Source organism: Brachyistius frenatus, unplaced genomic scaffold, assembly GCF_029030835.1.
Source record: "Brachyistius frenatus isolate BFR_SWC_R1_liver_20210118 unplaced genomic scaffold, ASM2903083v1 Contig_252, whole genome shotgun sequence".
Lineage (NCBI taxonomy): Eukaryota > Metazoa > Chordata > Actinopteri > Embiotocidae > Brachyistius > Brachyistius frenatus.
In genome coordinates this window covers 355,176-373,878 of record NW_027210851.1, presented here as the reverse complement: position 1 = coordinate 373,878, position 18,703 = coordinate 355,176, and the positions used below count along the sequence as shown (strand labels likewise).

The 18,703-nt window shown below is 42.2% G+C and overlaps 1 protein-coding gene across 5 annotated transcripts in view; it reads left to right on the top strand.

Annotated features, from left to right (window-relative positions):
* The window catches only part of sema5ba (sema domain, seven thrombospondin repeats (type 1 and type 1-like), transmembrane domain (TM) and short cytoplasmic domain, (semaphorin) 5Ba), a 142,364-nt gene that overhangs the window by 108,454 nt on the left and 15,207 nt on the right, over positions 1 to 18,703 (top strand). For all 5 annotated transcript variants that reach the window (XR_011311943.1, XM_069720828.1, XM_069720827.1 and 2 more), the window contains exons 12-17: positions 10,167 to 10,284; positions 10,620 to 10,804; positions 12,349 to 12,492; positions 12,829 to 12,976; positions 13,278 to 13,503; positions 15,585 to 15,797. Coding sequence is in view for 4 of the 5 variants with exons in the window: in XM_069720828.1 (XP_069576929.1) it covers positions 10,167 to 10,284; positions 10,620 to 10,804; positions 12,349 to 12,492; positions 12,829 to 12,976; positions 13,278 to 13,503; positions 15,585 to 15,797 (1,034 nt within the window). In the remaining variant the exon portion in view is untranslated. The remainder of the gene's footprint in view (positions 1 to 10,166; positions 10,285 to 10,619; positions 10,805 to 12,348; positions 12,493 to 12,828; positions 12,977 to 13,277; positions 13,504 to 15,584; positions 15,798 to 18,703) is intronic.

Here is an 18,703-nt window from a genome sequence, read left to right as displayed (position 1 = left end):
ATCTTGTTGCCAAACAGATACAGCTGGAAAAGTTCCTGGATTTTTGGCCTACTAGACTTGATGGACACATTAATGTCAAGTTTTAATGCAATTTTTTTTTTTTTTTTTTTTTTTTTTTTTTTGGGGGGGGGGTAAAGTCACTACAACTTGTACCTATTTAGGCTGCAAACATCACTAAAACCCTGCATGAGATCCTGGAGGTATTAGCTTTATAATTAGGTACTCAGAGAAGTACCACATACTGTCTCCAAAACTGACTGAAACAGAGGTCAGCTCTCGTCAGGCTTGACTCTCTTTCTTTTTGAATCATCCTCTGTCTGTATTTTTCTGGGCTTGAAAAAGACCCACCTGCTATATTCTGCTCCTTTTCTCCCCCCCACCTCCTGTCATTGTATTAGCGTCTGAAAGAACTGAATGGATTTCCGTTCAACTCCTCAGCGTTGTGTGAGGTCGTCCTATTCACAGTCAGCCACGTTCACCATTCCCACTCTGGTAACGGCTGAGTATTCTCAGAAGGTTTTCCAGCAAGCAGAGGCTCATCAGCAGCCACACATGCTGATTTTCACTGTCCACACGTAAACAGCGGAGCATGGAAGTGTTTCTCGGTACTGTGGTGGGCGTCACAATGACAGAGTGAAGGTGAGACATGATTTATAGACGAATCATAATGATATGCTTTGTTAGGAAGCATCCAGCTGGTGATTGCATAATGGGTGGACTACTTCTGCAGAGATCCATCATGTATGCACGTAAGTGTGCACGTTTGCACTGACTCCTGCAGTTGAACTCACAGCAGCAAAAACAAGCGTTGGTTTGAATCCCCGTGCAGTTGTTACCATCTCAAAGCTCAATTAAGTGCCCTTAATGTTCCGTTTTCATTTGTTATTGATCTCTATTTGCGACTCCTGCGAGCCCTGTAGCCCTGAGAGTAGAATAACATTTGCATCCTCATCTGTAGCTGAAGTGCTTTTCGTTACAAACCTTTTTAACTGCCGGTGATTTGTAGCTTTTTAGCGATGGCTTGCAGACAGATACGGCAGGTCGTGTGTGTGTGTGTGTGTGTGTGTGTGTGTGTGTGTGTGTGTGTGTGTACACACGCGCCTGTGTGCGTTTGTCCTCTATTTGTGGTAATTATATTTGACCTGGCCAATTGGCACCTCTGGCTAACAGCACCACTCTGTCCTCCACCCGGCCCTCTATCTCTCCATCTCACTCTGTTAGTCAAGTGATTTATTTTGTCTGCAGCGAACATGCTAGCTTAGCTGCGATGTTGCATCCATCAGGTCTTTTTTCTTTTACTTTTTTATCCCACTTTCGCCAGCACAAGAAAGTTAGCCCATGCTGCCAAGTAGACGATAAACTCGCTGGATTCACTTACGACAGCAAGATAGCGCTCTTACACACACACACAAAAAAAAAAAGCCAACTTAAAAGTAAGCTGAGCACTTGTCTTTACTGGATTGGTTGACTCATTTGTCAAAACTGAAGGTGTCTGACAGAAAATAGATTTTTTTTTTTCTTTTGGTTTGTTTTCTTTGTTTTCAAAGCTGGTGTTGAGAAGCAATGGCATGAGAAAGAGGGCGGTACAAATACGGAAACAAAAATAACAAAGACGAGGAGGAAAGGCTGAATAAATGATGAGGATAATGTAAGAGGAGGATGAAGTGGAACAAATCAGGCTGTCTGTGTTCCTCCGCTCACACATCTGCTTACATAAACAACACATTTTACTACAAGAGGTACAATTGTCCTGCTGGTGAGAGGTTTGCCTGAAGGGCTTTGGCCCAATCTGCTGTGTGTGAGTGTTGTGGTTGTACGTGTGTGATTAAAAATGACCTAGCAGCGGACACGGGGGCTAAGGAGGCTCAGCCCGCCTGCAGCAGGAGTTTAAAACAACGTCAGGAAACCACCGAGTGGCCATCGAGGAAAACCACTGACCATTAACATCTCCACTACAGTCTGTGCGTGCGTGCGTGCGTGCGTGTACCTGCTTGTTAAAACCGGTGCGTATTGCGTGACACTTTGGTTATTCCCTAGAGGACGCCTTTACAGCGTTAGACTTCCCTGTCTGTCTCAGTGGGAGGGTAGCTCGCAGTTCTGGTCCCCAGCAAACCCAATTTCCCGTCGGCTCCGGCTGCCAGCCTGTCAGCAGGCCTCCAGAGCTCACTGCTGCTAAGCCTGTATGACCAATCAGAGGAACACTTCACCAGCCAAGGACTGAAGGAGAAGGAGGGAGATGGGGCTCACACAGTGGATGTATTTATTACTGCTTCCAGAATGCGGGTACTTTTATTACAGGCTTTGTTCTGGCTGAATCTCAGTGTAATCATTTCGCTCTCCGCCTCACTCTCACTCCCTCCTCTTCTGTCTGTATTGCTTTCTCTCCCTACTCTTTCTTTCAGCCTTCACTCGGACCGGCACGATGTCTTAACCTCCGCCTCACCACCGTTTAAATCCCTCGATGCCGACTTCGAAGTCTTTTTAATCTTATACTCACAATCTTTAAAAAACTGACAATAGTAGTGAGGCTTATCTTGAGAAATACACCAGATCGAGTCTTCAAGATTAACTTTCATGAATATTGTATCAATCATTTAAGATGATCAATGACTCAGAGTTGCTGGTATCTTGTAAAGTATAAGGTGTCCAATTTTAGTCCGCTATTTCTGCGATTTTAATTTCAGGCAAAATTGCAGATACTGTACGTCTTTTTGGAGTTGTATTTTATCTGTGATTCTGTCTTCTCAGCTAATAAAAGTTGGCCATACAGATCTGACCTGATTTAGATACTAGTCAGTCCCTCCAGGAAATGTCAATTTTAATAATGAATCCAAATTCAACCACTTTCTGCAATATGTGCAGGCGCTTGCATTATGGTAAAATAACCTACATTTCTCTTGGTAATCAGCTGAAGCAAATTTTACACAGCCCTTAGTTGTAATACAATATGGGTTAAATAAATATTATTCAAAAAGCATTCAGAGCACCTATTTTTACAGACAAAACCTTTCCATTCTATGTTATTGTCACAGACTCTTTTGTAAAGCCACATCCCTTTTATGAATCAGGAATTATTTTGGAACTTTGAGCCCTTAAAGTTCAGGAAAAAAAAAAGAGATGAGATCTAAAATAGGTAGTAGTCTAAAAGAAAATTGCTTTTTTTTTTTTTCTTACTAGAGTTGCAATTTTTGCCAAATCCCGCAATATTAATAGAAACAATCGCCATAAAACTGTATTGCAGTTTTTTTTAGAAAAGCCACAACAAAATCAAACGTTTTTCATTGCAACAATCTCCGTCAACTGACATGACGATAAGACTCAGGGCTCAGACCCATCAGTGCAGGTGCCTTTAATGCTCAGAGTTTATGTGCTCTTTCCGTATCGGTGTTGGTCTCCTGTGGATGCAAAGACATGCAGGTTAATGAGTGACTGTAGATGACCGGGAGCAGTAAAAGGTCGCTGGTCTCTAGGTGTCAGCCCTGTGATAGACTGGTGACCTGTTCACATTGTAACCTGTATCTTGGCCCAGTGTAACCTGGGATACGGCAGTATAGATAATGGAAGAGCTGAAGGACTGAGATCTGATAACTAGATTGATAAAATGCTATCGAACACAACCTGCCGACAACAGTTCAGTTCACCTCTCTTGCTTTTTTGTCTTGGCTCTATCCATATTATCATCGTTTATCTCTGCACTATCTCTGTGTTCTTTTCTCTTTCAGACGTTTTAATATATTTCTTTGTCCTCTATCTCTTGTTGCTTTGTGGCCTGTCTCTACCTCTCCATTGTCTCTGTGATGATGCAGCTCCTTTTTATTCACCAGAGGATAAAACTGTTACCCAGAGGACAGCATGCTTCTTCTTTTTTTTTTTTTTTTTTTTTGGCAGACAGCCACCCCACTTTTGTTTTCCTGATATTTGGGGGGGGAGAGATTTTGTTTTTCTGACCCGGGACCACCAGTCTTCAGCCTGTCTCCAACTGGGCCTAATTGGATGTATTAGCGCTGAGTGCTAGCAGGAGTTCTGTGTGTTTCCGATTCATCATAAGCAGACTTCCCAAATGGCCAGCTCAGTTCAGAACAGCAGGGGAAACAAAACAAAAAGAAAAGGCCCTCGGGACGGGCTCCGTCCCCGTGGAGAGAGGATGAGGAGAAGCTGTCAGCAGTGTTCTCCTGAGAGCAGAGGCAGAAAATGACAAGAGCTCATGTGGGGAGATGGAGAGGGGCCAGTGTATGCAGACATACTGTATGTTTGACTGATTCAGACCCTCCGGACAGGCCTTTGCTAACATATTCCCTGAGTGTCAGCGCTACAGCTAATAATGGCTGAATGCGATCCATAATTTATCAGTTCTGGTGATCATATTTGCAATTATACACTGACAGCCGGCCGTTAAAGGCGAGGTGAGCTATTGTTTTTATGTCTGGTTGTTAAAGGTCCTATAATAAAAGGAGACACTGGTTTTTACAGCATTCACAAACGATTTAAAATGCCAATTACACCCCCACAGAGAGAATCGGGCAGATTTATCTTCTGATGCCAGTCGTCCAGACATATTGTTATATGGGCTGCTGAGTTTTTGCCACTCGGTCTGTTTAAAATTTAACAGACCAGTTCCATAGCTTCTCTGTTTTGATATAGTGTGCCACCGGGCATGCATGCTGCTGAATTAAATATCATTCAAGTGCTCTGCAGACTTGTCAGAGTGATTCTCTCTCACACACATAATGGCATACCCACAGTACAAAGACACGCCCTTACAGTGCACAGGCATGGCGGGCTATTCAGAGAACACACTGGCTTATATGGACACACATGCCTCACGCTCTCCTGTGCATCTGCAGACTCAGCCTCCTCCTGTCCTGGCTCACATCCCTCGGCACTAACCTGTTACAGAAATGAGCTTTCTATTCCCATCATATGGCCCCTTGCTCTGTCCAACAGTGCCTCTAATTGACTTTTACAGGAATGCTGGGTTTAAAAAAAAAAAAAAAACAAACGTTGAGCTGCCGGGACAGGAAGGCAGAGAGCTTTTTGGCTGGTGTTTTATGCTGCCGTAGAAAAGGTCAGACTGAGAGCTAAACGCTGCGCCACGTTGCCTTTTTTCTACAATTGTAAATCCCTGTTTAACAAAAATGGCCACTGGTAGGGGAAATGACTGGAGAAGATCCTGAGGTTGCAGACCTATGCTAGGTCCAGGATATGTGTAGAATACTGTACTTGTATGCAGTATGTGTCCCTGTAAGTATACTGTTTTTGCCATAAAGAAGTTAGTGAGATAATGATGCAGCATGTATGGGAGCCAATCAATCTTTAACTTTGGATTTCCACTTCATAGAGACAGAAGAAATAGTTCCATCAAAATTGCAGTACCTTTGTTTACTTTGCTTTCCAAGATCTTCCCTTAGCTGTCTTAATTTAAGTTTCAATCAACATTCTACATACCCAAAACCTGATTAGAACTACACTACATGGCCAAGACTATATGGAAACATTACACTCTTATTGAAGACCTCAGTCCAAAACTGTGGTCTCTCCTCTACTGTCAACACTCTCCTGGCTTGCGGTTTTCCATCAGATCTGAGAACTTGTGAGAAAAGATTTTCTCCCATTCCGCCACAAAAGCTTCACTGATGTCAGTCACTGCTGTTGTTGCTGTTGTGTTTGTCTGCCTTCCAGTTCACCCTGAAGGTGTTAAATGTGGTTGAGGTCAGGGATCTGTGCAGGTCAGTCAAGTCTTTCAACATCAAACTGGCAAACTATTTCTTCTTTGACATGGTTTTGTGTATGGGGGCACTGTCATGCTGAAACAGTGCACGACCTTCTCAAAACTGTTCCCTCAGATAGTAGATAGAAATATATTGACTGAAACAATGCTTTAAGATTTGCTTTAATTGGAATTAAGGGCATTATTCCCTAAAGTCTGAACTGAGGTTCATGTTTTTGTTACATTGATTTAGTTAGTTTTGGTTTCACGTTGCAATTTGGCGAGCACACTAAAGAACTTTGCATGACATACTTGAGTCCTGTCGTCATCCTCCTGTACTTTACAATGATTGGTTTGTAGACAGATGTGCATCTGATATTTGGATGTCAATTTGTATCGTAGCCTTTCCCAATTGAATGGAGAAAAAGGAAGGAACACAATTATTATGCCACTACATTATTATTATGACTACAACCAGCACTAACTGTATTTACCCTTTCATAAAATATGTTTTTAAGCATTTTTGTGTTTTTTCAAGTTGACTTTTTTTTTTTTTTGTCCAATCAAATTACAATGAAAAAACTCTGCCTCCTCCTTTTTCCATTTGCAAATGTCAATTATTTTTACTTTTCCAATGGTTCTTTTCTTCTTCTGTTGTTTCATGTGTGACAATAGCCTGCCTTAATTCCCTGTAATTGGTCCAAAAGCCCAAACCATCAAAAAACTGCTTTCATACTGCTGAACCGCACCATGGTTCAGTTTGATCCAGACTGAGACCACCTCTTCTTTTTCCACCAAATTCTGGTCCTTCGGTCCGAGGTGCCTTTCACACCTGCTTTTTTGGGTTGGAACAAAATGAAAAGTATAAATGGTTCGGAGTAAACGAGGTCGATTTAAAAGCACCCTGAGAAGACTTGACTAAACCAGGAAAAACAGTCTCCACATACTTTTATCATTTTATTGCAGTGTTGTTCAGATTTGAGGCAAAGCGCTGAATTCATGTAGATATCGATTTGTGACAGAAGCAGACCACCTATTAGCATTCCTTTTGTTTACGTGTGTTCCTCTACGCGCAAACATGCGTTGCTCATTGTGAGTACCTTACCCCACAGCATTAACCACCATTTACACATGCACTTTAATCAATATGTCAGCATTTTCTTTCCAGCTGCTACATTTTTTTTTCCTTAGCTTCAGAGCTGACTACGTAAACAGCTGAGTCATACCGTAGTCGTCTTTTTATTTTTCCACGTCAACCAGCATTTTTCTCAAAATTTTTGCAAACAGGGTGAATCCAGGACTGAATGTGAATTATTTTGTTTTACTGAGGTCAGAAAACTCTCAGGCTGCCTCTCGGTACACATTACCCCGAGCTAATTAGGCTTCAAATCACTACCACCTCTCCCTTTCATATAACATTTATTCCATCCTTGAAATATGCACTTATTAATTGTTCCGCTTAGCTGATCTCCATAATGGTGTGTGTGTGTGTGTGTGTGTGTGTGTGTGTGTGTGTGTGTGTGTGTGTGTGTGTGTGTGTGTGTGTGTGTGTGTGTGTGTGTGTGTGTGTGTGTGTGTGTGTGTGTGTGTGTGTGTACTGGTAATCAGAAAGCCAAATGAGAATTCGGCAGCCACGATGACGATGCAAAAACCACCCATCAAAGTCCTCGCTGACACAATACGGTCGACCTTGAGCCCAAATGGCAACAACCCCCCTCCACCTCCTCCCGCCCTTTCAAATGAACTATTATGCTCACTGATCTGTGAATTTGTGGCCGACCTCATTACGATTATTGTTTCATGTGTATCGGAGATCTGCGCCCGGTGGAATGGAGTCACTTTAATTAAAATGACACACAGAAGGTTACCAGTCGATGCGTCATGCTCACGAAAGAAGTCTCTCCTCTTCCGGCTGTGCCACAGATCACCAGAGACTGTGTCCCCTCCGCCACCCGTCCCCCTCCTCGTTTGTTCTCTGTCTGCGGGGGGGTCACCTCTGATGTGCTGATTAAGCAGTGATGTCTTTATTGGATCTAAAGCGACCCCGGGATCACCGCGGAGCCGCGGCCCCGGCACTGAGCGCTGTATCAACACATGGAGATTCCTCACCCTCCGAGCTAAAACACAACAGGGCTCTTCAAATAAACCACGAAGGCCTGTGCCAGAAAAGCAAGGGGAAAAACAACAACAACAACACAGCAACAACAAGAATCCCTTCTTTCAGCGGAACGTGAAGAGAGGAGGAAGAGAATTTACGACACTGTAATTAAGGAGGGAGAGGAGGAGAGATGAAGAAAGAGGGAGACGATGTGAAGGAGAGGAAGGGAGGGAGGGATGCAGAGAGGCGAGGGAAGTCTTTGAGAGCGAAGAGTTATTCAGTTGATGCCTTTCTTCTGTGTTCCTGAGGCATTCGCATCAGCTCCGACGGCTTAGCCTTGTCATTAACAGCTTTAGATTTAATTAGCTGTCATTAAGCCTCTGTTTTACTCAGTTTTACTCAAAGAGCTTACAAATATTTAATCACTGTTTGGGTGATGTACCATGTATAGTGTTGTTGGTGTGAGAGCACAGAGGGGGGAAATTGAAGCGAGAAGTCGGGTTTTTGTCATCCTTCAGAGTTATGTAAAATGCATGCGTGATCTGAGGCCATTTTGAGTTGGATTAGTCATCATGGTGCCCCGGTGTGCAACACGAGACTTTACACAATGTCTTTGTTTTTGGTGATTTCACTGGTTTATTGTTTTCATGTCATAAAAAGACACTAAATCCATGATCTCGTCCCGGTTTATTGCATCGTCCTGTTCCTGTTTCACAGAGTAAATGTTGTGAGTTTAGTATATCAAATATTTGGAAAATGTATAAAGTTGATACATATATCAGGGTTTTCTCAAGGTGTCTTGGTGCTGTGGGAGGTGATGTGATGTTATTTGTTTAAAATCGATGTATTTTCTACATAATTGTGGACAGTTATCAAGACAATATTTATCCAAACTTTTGACCAAAAAAAATTATATTCACCAAATATTGGTAAAACACAGCTTATAGTAAAGCTGTAGTAGCTTAGGTGCTGTGAAAAAAAACATATGGTTGCTGCATCTAAGTGTTGTTAGTTTAGGGAAAATCCTAAATATAAACTCCAGACCCCTGAAGTACAACACAGCATCATTTAGGGTCCAAGACATGTACGAGCTGTATTTCATTCCTGGCCGCCAGAGAAGGTGGAAATCTGAGTATTACATTCTGTGTAAGCATAATTACATATCTAGCTATTGTGAGGAGTTGGAGTTGGAATTGGATCTCCTTTAAAGATTACAGACTGGCCTGGACCGGTAATCTACCATACCAGGCATTTTTCTGGTGGGCTGACGCACCTTGAGCCAATATACTCTAATTTATAATCTTTGATTTAAAAAAAATTGAGGGCCAACAACAAGTTAATGGCGTAGAAACAGCAGCAGAACCATTTGGTTCATTTTCTATCCTGAACCTGGGCTGGTCCAGTCACATCTCTTACTGTGGCCTCAGCCACATTGACCATTGCCTTTCACTGCAAATTAAATTTCCAAACAAACAAACAAACAAACACATACTTGATTAAATTGCCTTGGTTAAACAAAGATCTAATGATTACTTCTAGTAACAACCTTATTATATAACAGAGATATGTTAACTAAGTAAGCAATATTTTATCACAAATACTTGGATACTTGAAATCTGTATGAACTGAATAAATATCCAATGAATGAAAGATGGAACAGCTCCATGTATTATTTGAATCAACAATTACAGTCATTACCAGCGTGTTGTTGATAAATTGCACAGATTTTTACATCTTTGTCTGGGATTTCCAATATTTCTTGACCTGAATGAACAGGAGTGTTCACTAAGTAATTGTTATGGCCTTTGAAATGAAAACAAACTTGATTTCTTTTCTCTTCTTTTTACATCTAAAAGCATCTCTGATCACCAGGGACTTAGTTCAAAGTGAATGTGTACTCTGGTCCACTTCCACTGGTACAGTCCATGCCCTTTAGTGCTAAGCTGTGTTGTAGTTTTGGGGTTTAGTACATTAGGTATGCATATTCAAGTGGGACTGTAATGATAGTTTGAGGAGTGGTGGTGGACTGATTGTGGTGGGCCCAAAATCTAAGGGCCTTTGTTTTGTCCCACTCTAGCTCTGGTTACAGGGCCATATTTGAAAATGTGTTTACAGTTGCTCTTTAAACATATTTGCTTGTTAATTCTATCGTATTTATTCTATTTTATGTTTTTATGCAGCTTCAGGCTGAAAATCTGTCCAGGGAATACAGATGTAAAACAGACTTTTTGTCTAACTCTGGAACATTTACTGTGATGTTTAATAATATGTGCTGTCTATAATTGATTTACTGACTGTGCTGACATCACACTCTTCCTCCCCCTTCCTCTTCCTCCTCCTCCTCTCTCCTGTCCCTTGCAGACTGTGCTTGGAGGCGAGGGACCCCTACTGTGGCTGGGACTTCAGGCAGCGCAGATGCACCACGCTGGAGGAGTGCTCCAACATGAGCCAGTGGAAGCAGAACATCACGCTCTGTCCGGTAAGAGTGACGCATTTACTTTAAGAAAGGTTAACAGGGTGTCACACCTGTCCTCAAGGGGCTGATAATGTCGTAGAGGTTGTATCATCCATGAGGAACAACCTCTGGGTGAGTGTAGTAACAGAGAGGTTGTACGATGTAGTAAAATGAAGAAAGTGAATTAAATTTGACTAAAGTAAAGTTAATCGCAGTGATTTGTTTACCCATGTGATCCTTTTAAAACGCTCTTCATTGTTCTGTGAGCAACCACCAACAAAGTGTTGAATGGTTGACTTACCAAACTGCTATTTGCTGACTTGATCTTACACGCCTGGTACTCGATGTCTGTTTTCCAGCTGCGGAACCAGACCATCAGTGGTGGCTTCGGACTCTGGGCGCCATGGCAACCCTGCAACAACGAAGATGTCGTGGACGGTGTGAGCTCCTGTTTGTGCCGCTCCAGGTCTTGCGACAGCCCCGCCGCTCGATGTGGAGGCAAAAACTGCGTTGGCCCCGCAATCGAAGTTTCAAACTGCTCAAGGTAGGACATTACTACGAGATTATACCATTAATCCAGTGATTAGTTCACTAATCTTTAAATCCACTGAAAAAGACTATAATGAAATCACTACATTTGCTGCCGAGGTGGAACGACTCAATGTTCGTCAACTTAATTGCGGAACAATAAGCAGTAAAGAGCATATTAGACGTTTTTGTTTTAATTGACTCAGTTTTTCAATGTCACATGAAGGCACTATGGAAACACTATAATACTATAAACTATAAGAACTAAACGTACCACAGTATGTCCAGACAAGATTCAGAGATGATCTCTCATCCTTTCACTCCCAGCACTGTAACAGTCCGCCGTCCCGACATAATTACAATAGAGTTTAAACAGGAAGCAGGTGAATATGAGATCCTCCTCTTAAATCTTCACACAGGTTCCCAGTTAGTTACCGAAGAGATTCTAAAGTGTTTCTGCTGGTTTATAAATTACTCAGCAGCCTCGGGGCACAATAACTGTCTGATGTGTTTGAAGAATATAAACCCAAAAGGTCCCTGCGATATTGTGGAAGGATTCAGGCTGCAGGAGCTCGAGTCAGAACCGAAACAGAGTGAGACTGCTTTTAGCTCCCATGCAGGTTCATTTTCATGTTTCTGCAGCATTATTTATTTATTAAATGTTAAAGTACCAGTTTACTGAACTATAACTGTACTTAAAGTGGTCTGTTACTTTTTGTCTATTTGTATTTTAATTGGTTATTCTGCTCGAATTTTGTTCGTCGCTGTTGCTCCATTGCATCCCTTTGCCTCATGTTATATATTGTACTACTCTGTATTTGAGGCCGGCTGAGCCTATCATATGTATTCTGGCTGAGTACACTGCACATTGTTAAGTTGAAATTATTACAATGCTATTATTGAGCACATTAAGCCTGTCATTTTGCTAATGAGTCTGGTCCAGGATCAGGCAAAACTCAAACATCTTTTCTTCAAACTATGCTATTGTAGCAGCTGTGTCCTGGGTGACTTTGAAGCATCAACCTCGCGGCCACAATTTACTCTCTGCCAGAACATGAGAAAGATCATGAATGTGAGGAATCTTATTAGAAAATGTAGGTGACACCCAGGTTCTCCTTGTGATATCTCTCACCGCCTCTGTCTTTGGGGGAATTGGCCAATCAGTGTTAAAGAGAACAGCGCTGAGACAGAGAGCTCAGGCACCTTCATCCCACTGGAAAGCTGTGTCAGATTTAATCCTTGGTGCCGAAATTGAATTGTGCTTTTGCAGAAAGTGGCAATTAAATCATGGGGAGTGCTACCCAGGAACAAAGCACTTAAGCAAATTGAATGAAGGTTTCCTTGTCAAATTGAGCGCTCTTTGTGTGTTTCCAGAAGTTCCCAATCTGAACAATGATTAGACAGCTGAAGCCAATAGCCTTCTTTCTCCCCTTAAAGCATCAAAGAACACCTTGTGAGAAAATAATACTAAAATCACTGCTGAATAATTATGTAGTATTCTGAAACTGTTGTTTGTGCAGTTGTTGTTGCCAATAGTTTTCCGTGTATCTGTTGCTATAGAAATGGAGGCTGGACGCCCTGGTCATCATGGGGACAATGCAGCACAACCTGTGGGACGGGCTTCGAGTTGCGGCAGCGTTCTTGTAACAACCCGTCACCCCGACATGGCGGCCGAGTGTGTGTGGGGCTGAGCAGGGATGAAAGGTGAGAGGAATTACATGTGTAAATAAAACTCCACTCTTCTCTATAAGACGTTTACATCAAGCAGTATGTCTCACTGTCTGTGCTCCTCAGAGACAACCGGTATTATGTGCATAGTAATGAGAGAAAATGAACTACATCAATGAAGTGGGAAAAAAATGACCAATGATACCAATTTACTGTTTGTTTGTTAAGTTTTCTATTATTTTCAAAACTTTAGACTTTGCTTTCAAATTTGAGGTCACATCTTAAACTTTTATGACTTAAGTCTATAGTTCTCACTCAATTGTATTGTGGTGACATTCATTTCTCTTCAACTCCCCCACTTCCTCCCCGCAGGTTCTGTAATGAAGGAGTGTCCTGTCCTCAGCCCATCTTCTGGACCCCGTGGGGCTCCTGGACCAAGTGCAGCACAGAGTGTGGCGGAGGCGTCCACTCCAGAGTCCGCACCTGTGAGAATGGCAACAGCTGCCCAGGATGTGCACTGGTAGGAAACACTTTAATGAAGAGAGAGGCAAAATCATTATGGAGGCGAGCAGGTGATGACAGAAGAGATAAATACATGTCCGATATCCCCCCCTGTCAATGAAATGTCACCTTTCCTTTCCTTATGTGAAGACGGCAGAGGGACTTTTGTCCCTGTGTACTCATTGATCATCTCTGCGACATCTCTGTTTTCCATCTGACTCAGAGTCAGCGGTATAGAATTAATCACATTTAGTCTGACTTTAAATTATGGATGAAACTTCCGCCGCTCCGTCGCTGACTTCTGCCACCTTCTCTTTCAGGAGTACAAGGCCTGTAACCTGGAGGCGTGTCCGGAGGTGAAGAGGAACACACCTTGGACCCCTTGGATGCCCGTCAATGTAACGCAGGGCGGAGCGCGTCAGGAGCAGAGGATGCGCTACATGTGCCGGGCGCACCTGTCTGATCCCCACGAGCTGCAGATCGGGCGGAGGAAGGTGGAGACGCGCTTCTGTCCTAACGATGGCACAGCGGCCTGCGAGACAGACAGTAAGTTCACGCGTGGTCAGGGCTATGGATGTGGGGATATAACAGTTCTACACTTCACAGAACAACACGATACCCAACATGCTATAATGCTCGGTTTTAAATCTAAGTCAGTATATTCTTAAGCTTAACAGCTCAGTGACATTCTCTGACATATTTAGAGACAAAACCTGGAGGCTTTACTGCAGGCAAGAGGGACTATTGCTGCATTTACTCAATGTTGGCAGAACACGATGAACTGAAAAGCCACCTGAAATACGTATGCTGTGTATTTGGAGCCAGGTTTTAGTTTTTTGTGTTTAGTTTTTTTTTTACCAAGTAATACCACATTTATACAAACTTTGCATAAGTCTTATAAAATGAGCTGAATTAGTCGTCTTAGTGATAATATTGGGTTTTATTGTCATTTAACTGCCATCAGTGCTACATTTCCTGCTATTCTACAGTTTGTTGTCATGTCCATAGTCCTCACCAAGTTTAGAGATAGAAAATCAATGTCAGGATACATTAGTTATCAGATTTGGAAGTTAAGTGGAAGCTGACATGAAGTTTGTCCCCCTCAGCTGCTTGCTAGTCACAGTTTAAATGATATTACATAAAGAGAGAGGCATATGAGGTTAATACACTTGTAAAAAAAATGTCAAAAATAATACTAATATTTGCCTTTTTGGTGACTGAATTTCTGTTATTGATTAGTCAGACTGGCTAGTGCAGCAGCAACAATGAAGTTTTGCAAGTCATTTTAAAAAGATTTGTATCGGCCGCTTTCTTGTGACAATATCCATTTTCAGTTGAACTTCTTTCTCCTTTCGCTCTGCAGTCAGAAAAATTAACAGTAATTTCCCACAGAGGCTTTGACCACTTTGTATACTGGAATTTATTCGCAATCAGTCCAAGGATGACACACAAATTTACCTACAGTGCTTTGTTCCACTCCATTGTGTCTGTTACTCTTCCGCAGTCCTGGTTATCCGACTGTTCCTACAACAGGAGAGGGAGGGAGACCTTTTCTCACCTCCTCCTTTGAAAGAAATTCCCATTGAAGGTTCGGAGGTGGGCTCTTCAAATTACCAACTGGAGTCTCAAAACCAATCTCTTCTCTTTTCTGGTTCAGTCAATGGATAACCTTCAAGACACTTTTACCCGTCAACTACTGATCCTTAGTTATTTACCTGAACTGAACTTAGCCTCAAATTTTTAGTGGTGTCTGTTTGTAGTTATTATTTATTCTGTACACTCTGCAGAGACTCCTTGGGGGGGTGTAGTGCTATAAATAAACGATGAAAAACTCATTTCATGACATCATCAGTTGAATGCACCAATCTCCACCTTAGACACGCTGCTGCCTAAATGAATAAATACGGGATTAAACAGTAATAGCATCAATTCTGTGTGGCTTTTCCCCCCAAATTACAACCAACTGAGTTTTAAAAGGAAGTTGGTAGAAAAGATGAGACTCAAAAAAATAAATATCCATAATATATTTTCAATGATCTTTCAAATTTCAGTAGGATGCCAATCTGTTGTCTGTATTAATGTGTACACAGACACATACCAGACTGCAGCTACCACACACACCCTCCTCTGTATGAACAGTATCTTGCAAAGATTTATCCCTGTAGGAGCGTGACATGTTTAAAGGGTCCTCCTGTTAGACCTGTTAGCTCCCCTACGTGCTGTTAGTGACGGGGTCACGGTCCAGCACTCCCACATACACACCGACACACGGAGAGTTTCACAGGGCTACAAGCTCAGTGCTCTCCACCGGTGGCTTTTCCATGCCCCCCTCTGAAATCGATTACCTGTCTCCCCCCGTCAGCCTCCTGGGGGGCCCACATCGACTCTGACAAACTGATGAAACACCGACAGCAGGGAACTGTGGGATGCATGAGACACAGACAGAGGACAGAGAGAAATATGCCTGCTGGCAAAGTCATATATGACTGGCACTCAAAGACTTTGCATGCTTTATATCTCTCTTGACATTCTTTAAACTCTGAATCTGACAGCGCTGCATATATTTCTGTGAATTTTAATCAAACCTTTCCTTCTTTTTTTTTTTACACCCTTCCTTTTTCCTGTAGCTCTTGTGGAGGAGCTCCTGAAGACACCAGTGGTGAGGGTGGCAGGGGCAGGCTGGTCGTCATGGGAGACTTGGTCGAGCTGCTCGCAGAGTTGCGCCAAAGGCTACCGCACCCGTCGGCGAACCTGTGCCGGACCGGAGGGGAAGAGCGCCCCCGTGGCGTGCCGTGGTTCACCTGTGGAGTACCAGGACTGTAACGTCCAGGCGTGTCCGGGTGAGTGGGGACACAAAATAACATGTCTATAAGATGCATTCACCTTCTGGTCTGTAACCACGCCAAAGTAGGCAATACACACGTGTCCACTAGAGGATACCGTGTCAGTGTCACGTTTTGCCTCAACTAGACATTTTGTCTTTTGAAAGCAGAAAACAAAACTGTTTTTGGACATGGGGCATAAAATATGTAAAATAACTTTCAGTTTAACAGCAGACCGTGACGACTCTAATTTTATGCAGCACAGGATATGTATATCTAAGTATTCAATACATTTTTAAATGAAAGAAAAAAGATTTTCACCAGAGTCTTTTTTTCAAGCTTTAAATTGGTGAATAAATCTTGGATATGAAAACAATCTCTCAGACATAAATCTGTAGCAAAAATTGATGTATGCTGTCTCATAACCCCAAGTCTGTTCTGAACACTGACTCTGCTGCTTTTTTACCACAAAGTCATCCCATCAGTTCTTCTAATAAAACCTGAATGCAGGAAGTTACAAAGATTCAAATAAGCGTCTCAAATAAAAGTCCGTTATTTCTAACTACCTCAGTATATTATGGGTTCATAAAGAAAGGAGAGGCACGTTGAGAGGCAGGGACAGAGACAGAGATGGAGGGAGGTCAATGGCGGTAGTAAAATATGGCTGAGTGGATCATTAGCTTCATTAGCTAATGGTTACCAGCAGCTGCAGCAGTGCAGGAAGAGTTCTCGGACAAATGAAGTTATCCATTTCAAACTCCTCAGCAAACCATAATCAGCTGACCTGGAACTCTGCTGACCACAGACTGCTGCACTGACCGGCTACAGTTATTAAACAGACCGAGGACAGGCGCGCACACACACACACACACACACACACACACACACACACACACACACACACACACACACACACACACACACACACACACACACACACACACACACACGCGCGCGCTGGCGTTAGAAAAAAAAGAACTGAACTCCGCTAAAGAGATTACCTTAAATATTCATGACTGGTACCTTATGAATTAATGATTTATGATTAGTTGGTGCGGGGCTGATCAAATTCCTGTATTTGAATGTCAGTTGTTGATATCTGCATGAAATCCTCGGTGGTTTAACTCAGCAACTGACTCGTGTAACCCGAGGAAGCCCAGGCGAGCCGGCCTTGTTACCTCCCACTGGGAAGCAGCCAATGAGAAAGCCTTTTGCCATTACCGTCACGTTTGCAGCCGGTCTCACCGCGCATGTCCCCGGTAGACACGCAGGTGAGAAGGACAAGGCCAGTGACAAAAGAGAGAATGAGGGCGAAATAGTAATTGATGATCAAATTAAAGAGGAGGATGGAGGTAATATAGATTGCTGAGGAGATTAAAATGAATCGGTTGTTAGTGTATGAGTGTGGTGGAAGCAGGTGTGTGTGGGGTGGGGGGGGGGGCATGCAGGCGGTTAGTCACAGTTATCCTCAGCTCAATTATAGTTTTCATTATCAGAACTTCTGACCTGAAAAACAGGGCTTTAAGGTAAGTTTGTTTTCTGAAACCCCAGAAAACCTAAGTGATCATTCGTTCAATTTTCAACATTGCTTGTTTTTAGATCAGTCACAATATCACAGAGCTGTTTTGTAAGTCTTTAAGGGTTCAAATCACCTCCCAAATCAGTTGAGACAAGCCTGGTCTCAAGCATTATCAAAGTCAACACTCGACGATACACTACAAAGCTGCAGTTTTGCTACAATTAAAAAACATTTGATTGTCAACCTAACACATCCTACCTCCGAACATGCAATGGGATTTTTTTTTTTCCAAAGGAGGAGATGAGTTGTTTTTAGTTGTTTAAAAGCAAGTCAATGCTCAAGTTATCCAGAAAAGTCCAAAACAAGTCTCAAGTCTCCTTTCAAGACAAGTCTATACTACTGCCATTCGAAGCAAGTCCAAGTTTACATCAATCCAGGTCAACATCATTTTAAGGCAAGTCTCAATTCAAAGTCAAGTCTTAAGTCCAAGAACAAGACCATTTAAGACAAGTCAAGTCTCAGAGTATTTGATGTGAGTCAAAGTTAAATTTAACATGAATCCAGGTCAGGTGATGTAAAATCTCAGGTCATTTCAGGTCAAGTCAAGTCTTAAATCAATCCAAATACAGGACAATTTGCGACAAGTTGAAGTCAAGTCTCAAGCCAGTCAGAAAAGTGCAAGAAAATCTCAAGTCATTTTAGAAAAGTCCAAAAACTAGTCTCAGTTCAGTCAAGACAAGTCTACATAACTTCCTTGTTCAATTGAAACAAGTCCAAGTCAAGTATTTGACATGAATCCAAGTCATGTTCAATGTCCAAACATTTCAAGTCATTTCAGGTTAAGTCTTATGTCAAAGTCAAGTCTTACGTTAATCCAAGTACAAGACAATTTGAGGCAAGTCCAGCTCAAGTGTGAATTGATTTTAGAAAAGTCCCAAGGCAAATCTTTGGTGAGTTAAGACAAGTCCATGCAACTTCCTTTGCCAGATGAAGTCAAGTGAAGGCTCAAGGTACCTTACATAAATTCAAGACAAGTTTAACATCAATCCATGTCAACTGAGGTAAAGTTAAGCTTTCAATCAATCTAAACCCCAAAAATCAGACAGAAGTCCAAGTCCCAAGCCAGTCAAAAGATGTCCAAGTCAAGTCTCAAGTCATTTTAGAAAAGCCTCAAAGCAAGTCCAAGTCCAGATCAATGTCATTTCAGGTCAAACCTAAAGACAAGGTAATGCCTTAAATTAAACCAAGTACAAGAGAAAGTGAACCAAGTTAAGCCTCAAGTCATTTTAGACCAGCAATAGTCAGTCCAAGTTCAATCCAAAGTCGGTTGAAACATGCCCTCAACAAGTTGAACAAGTAAGGTTTAAAGTCATTTGAGACAAGTCCAAATCTCAGTTATTCATTT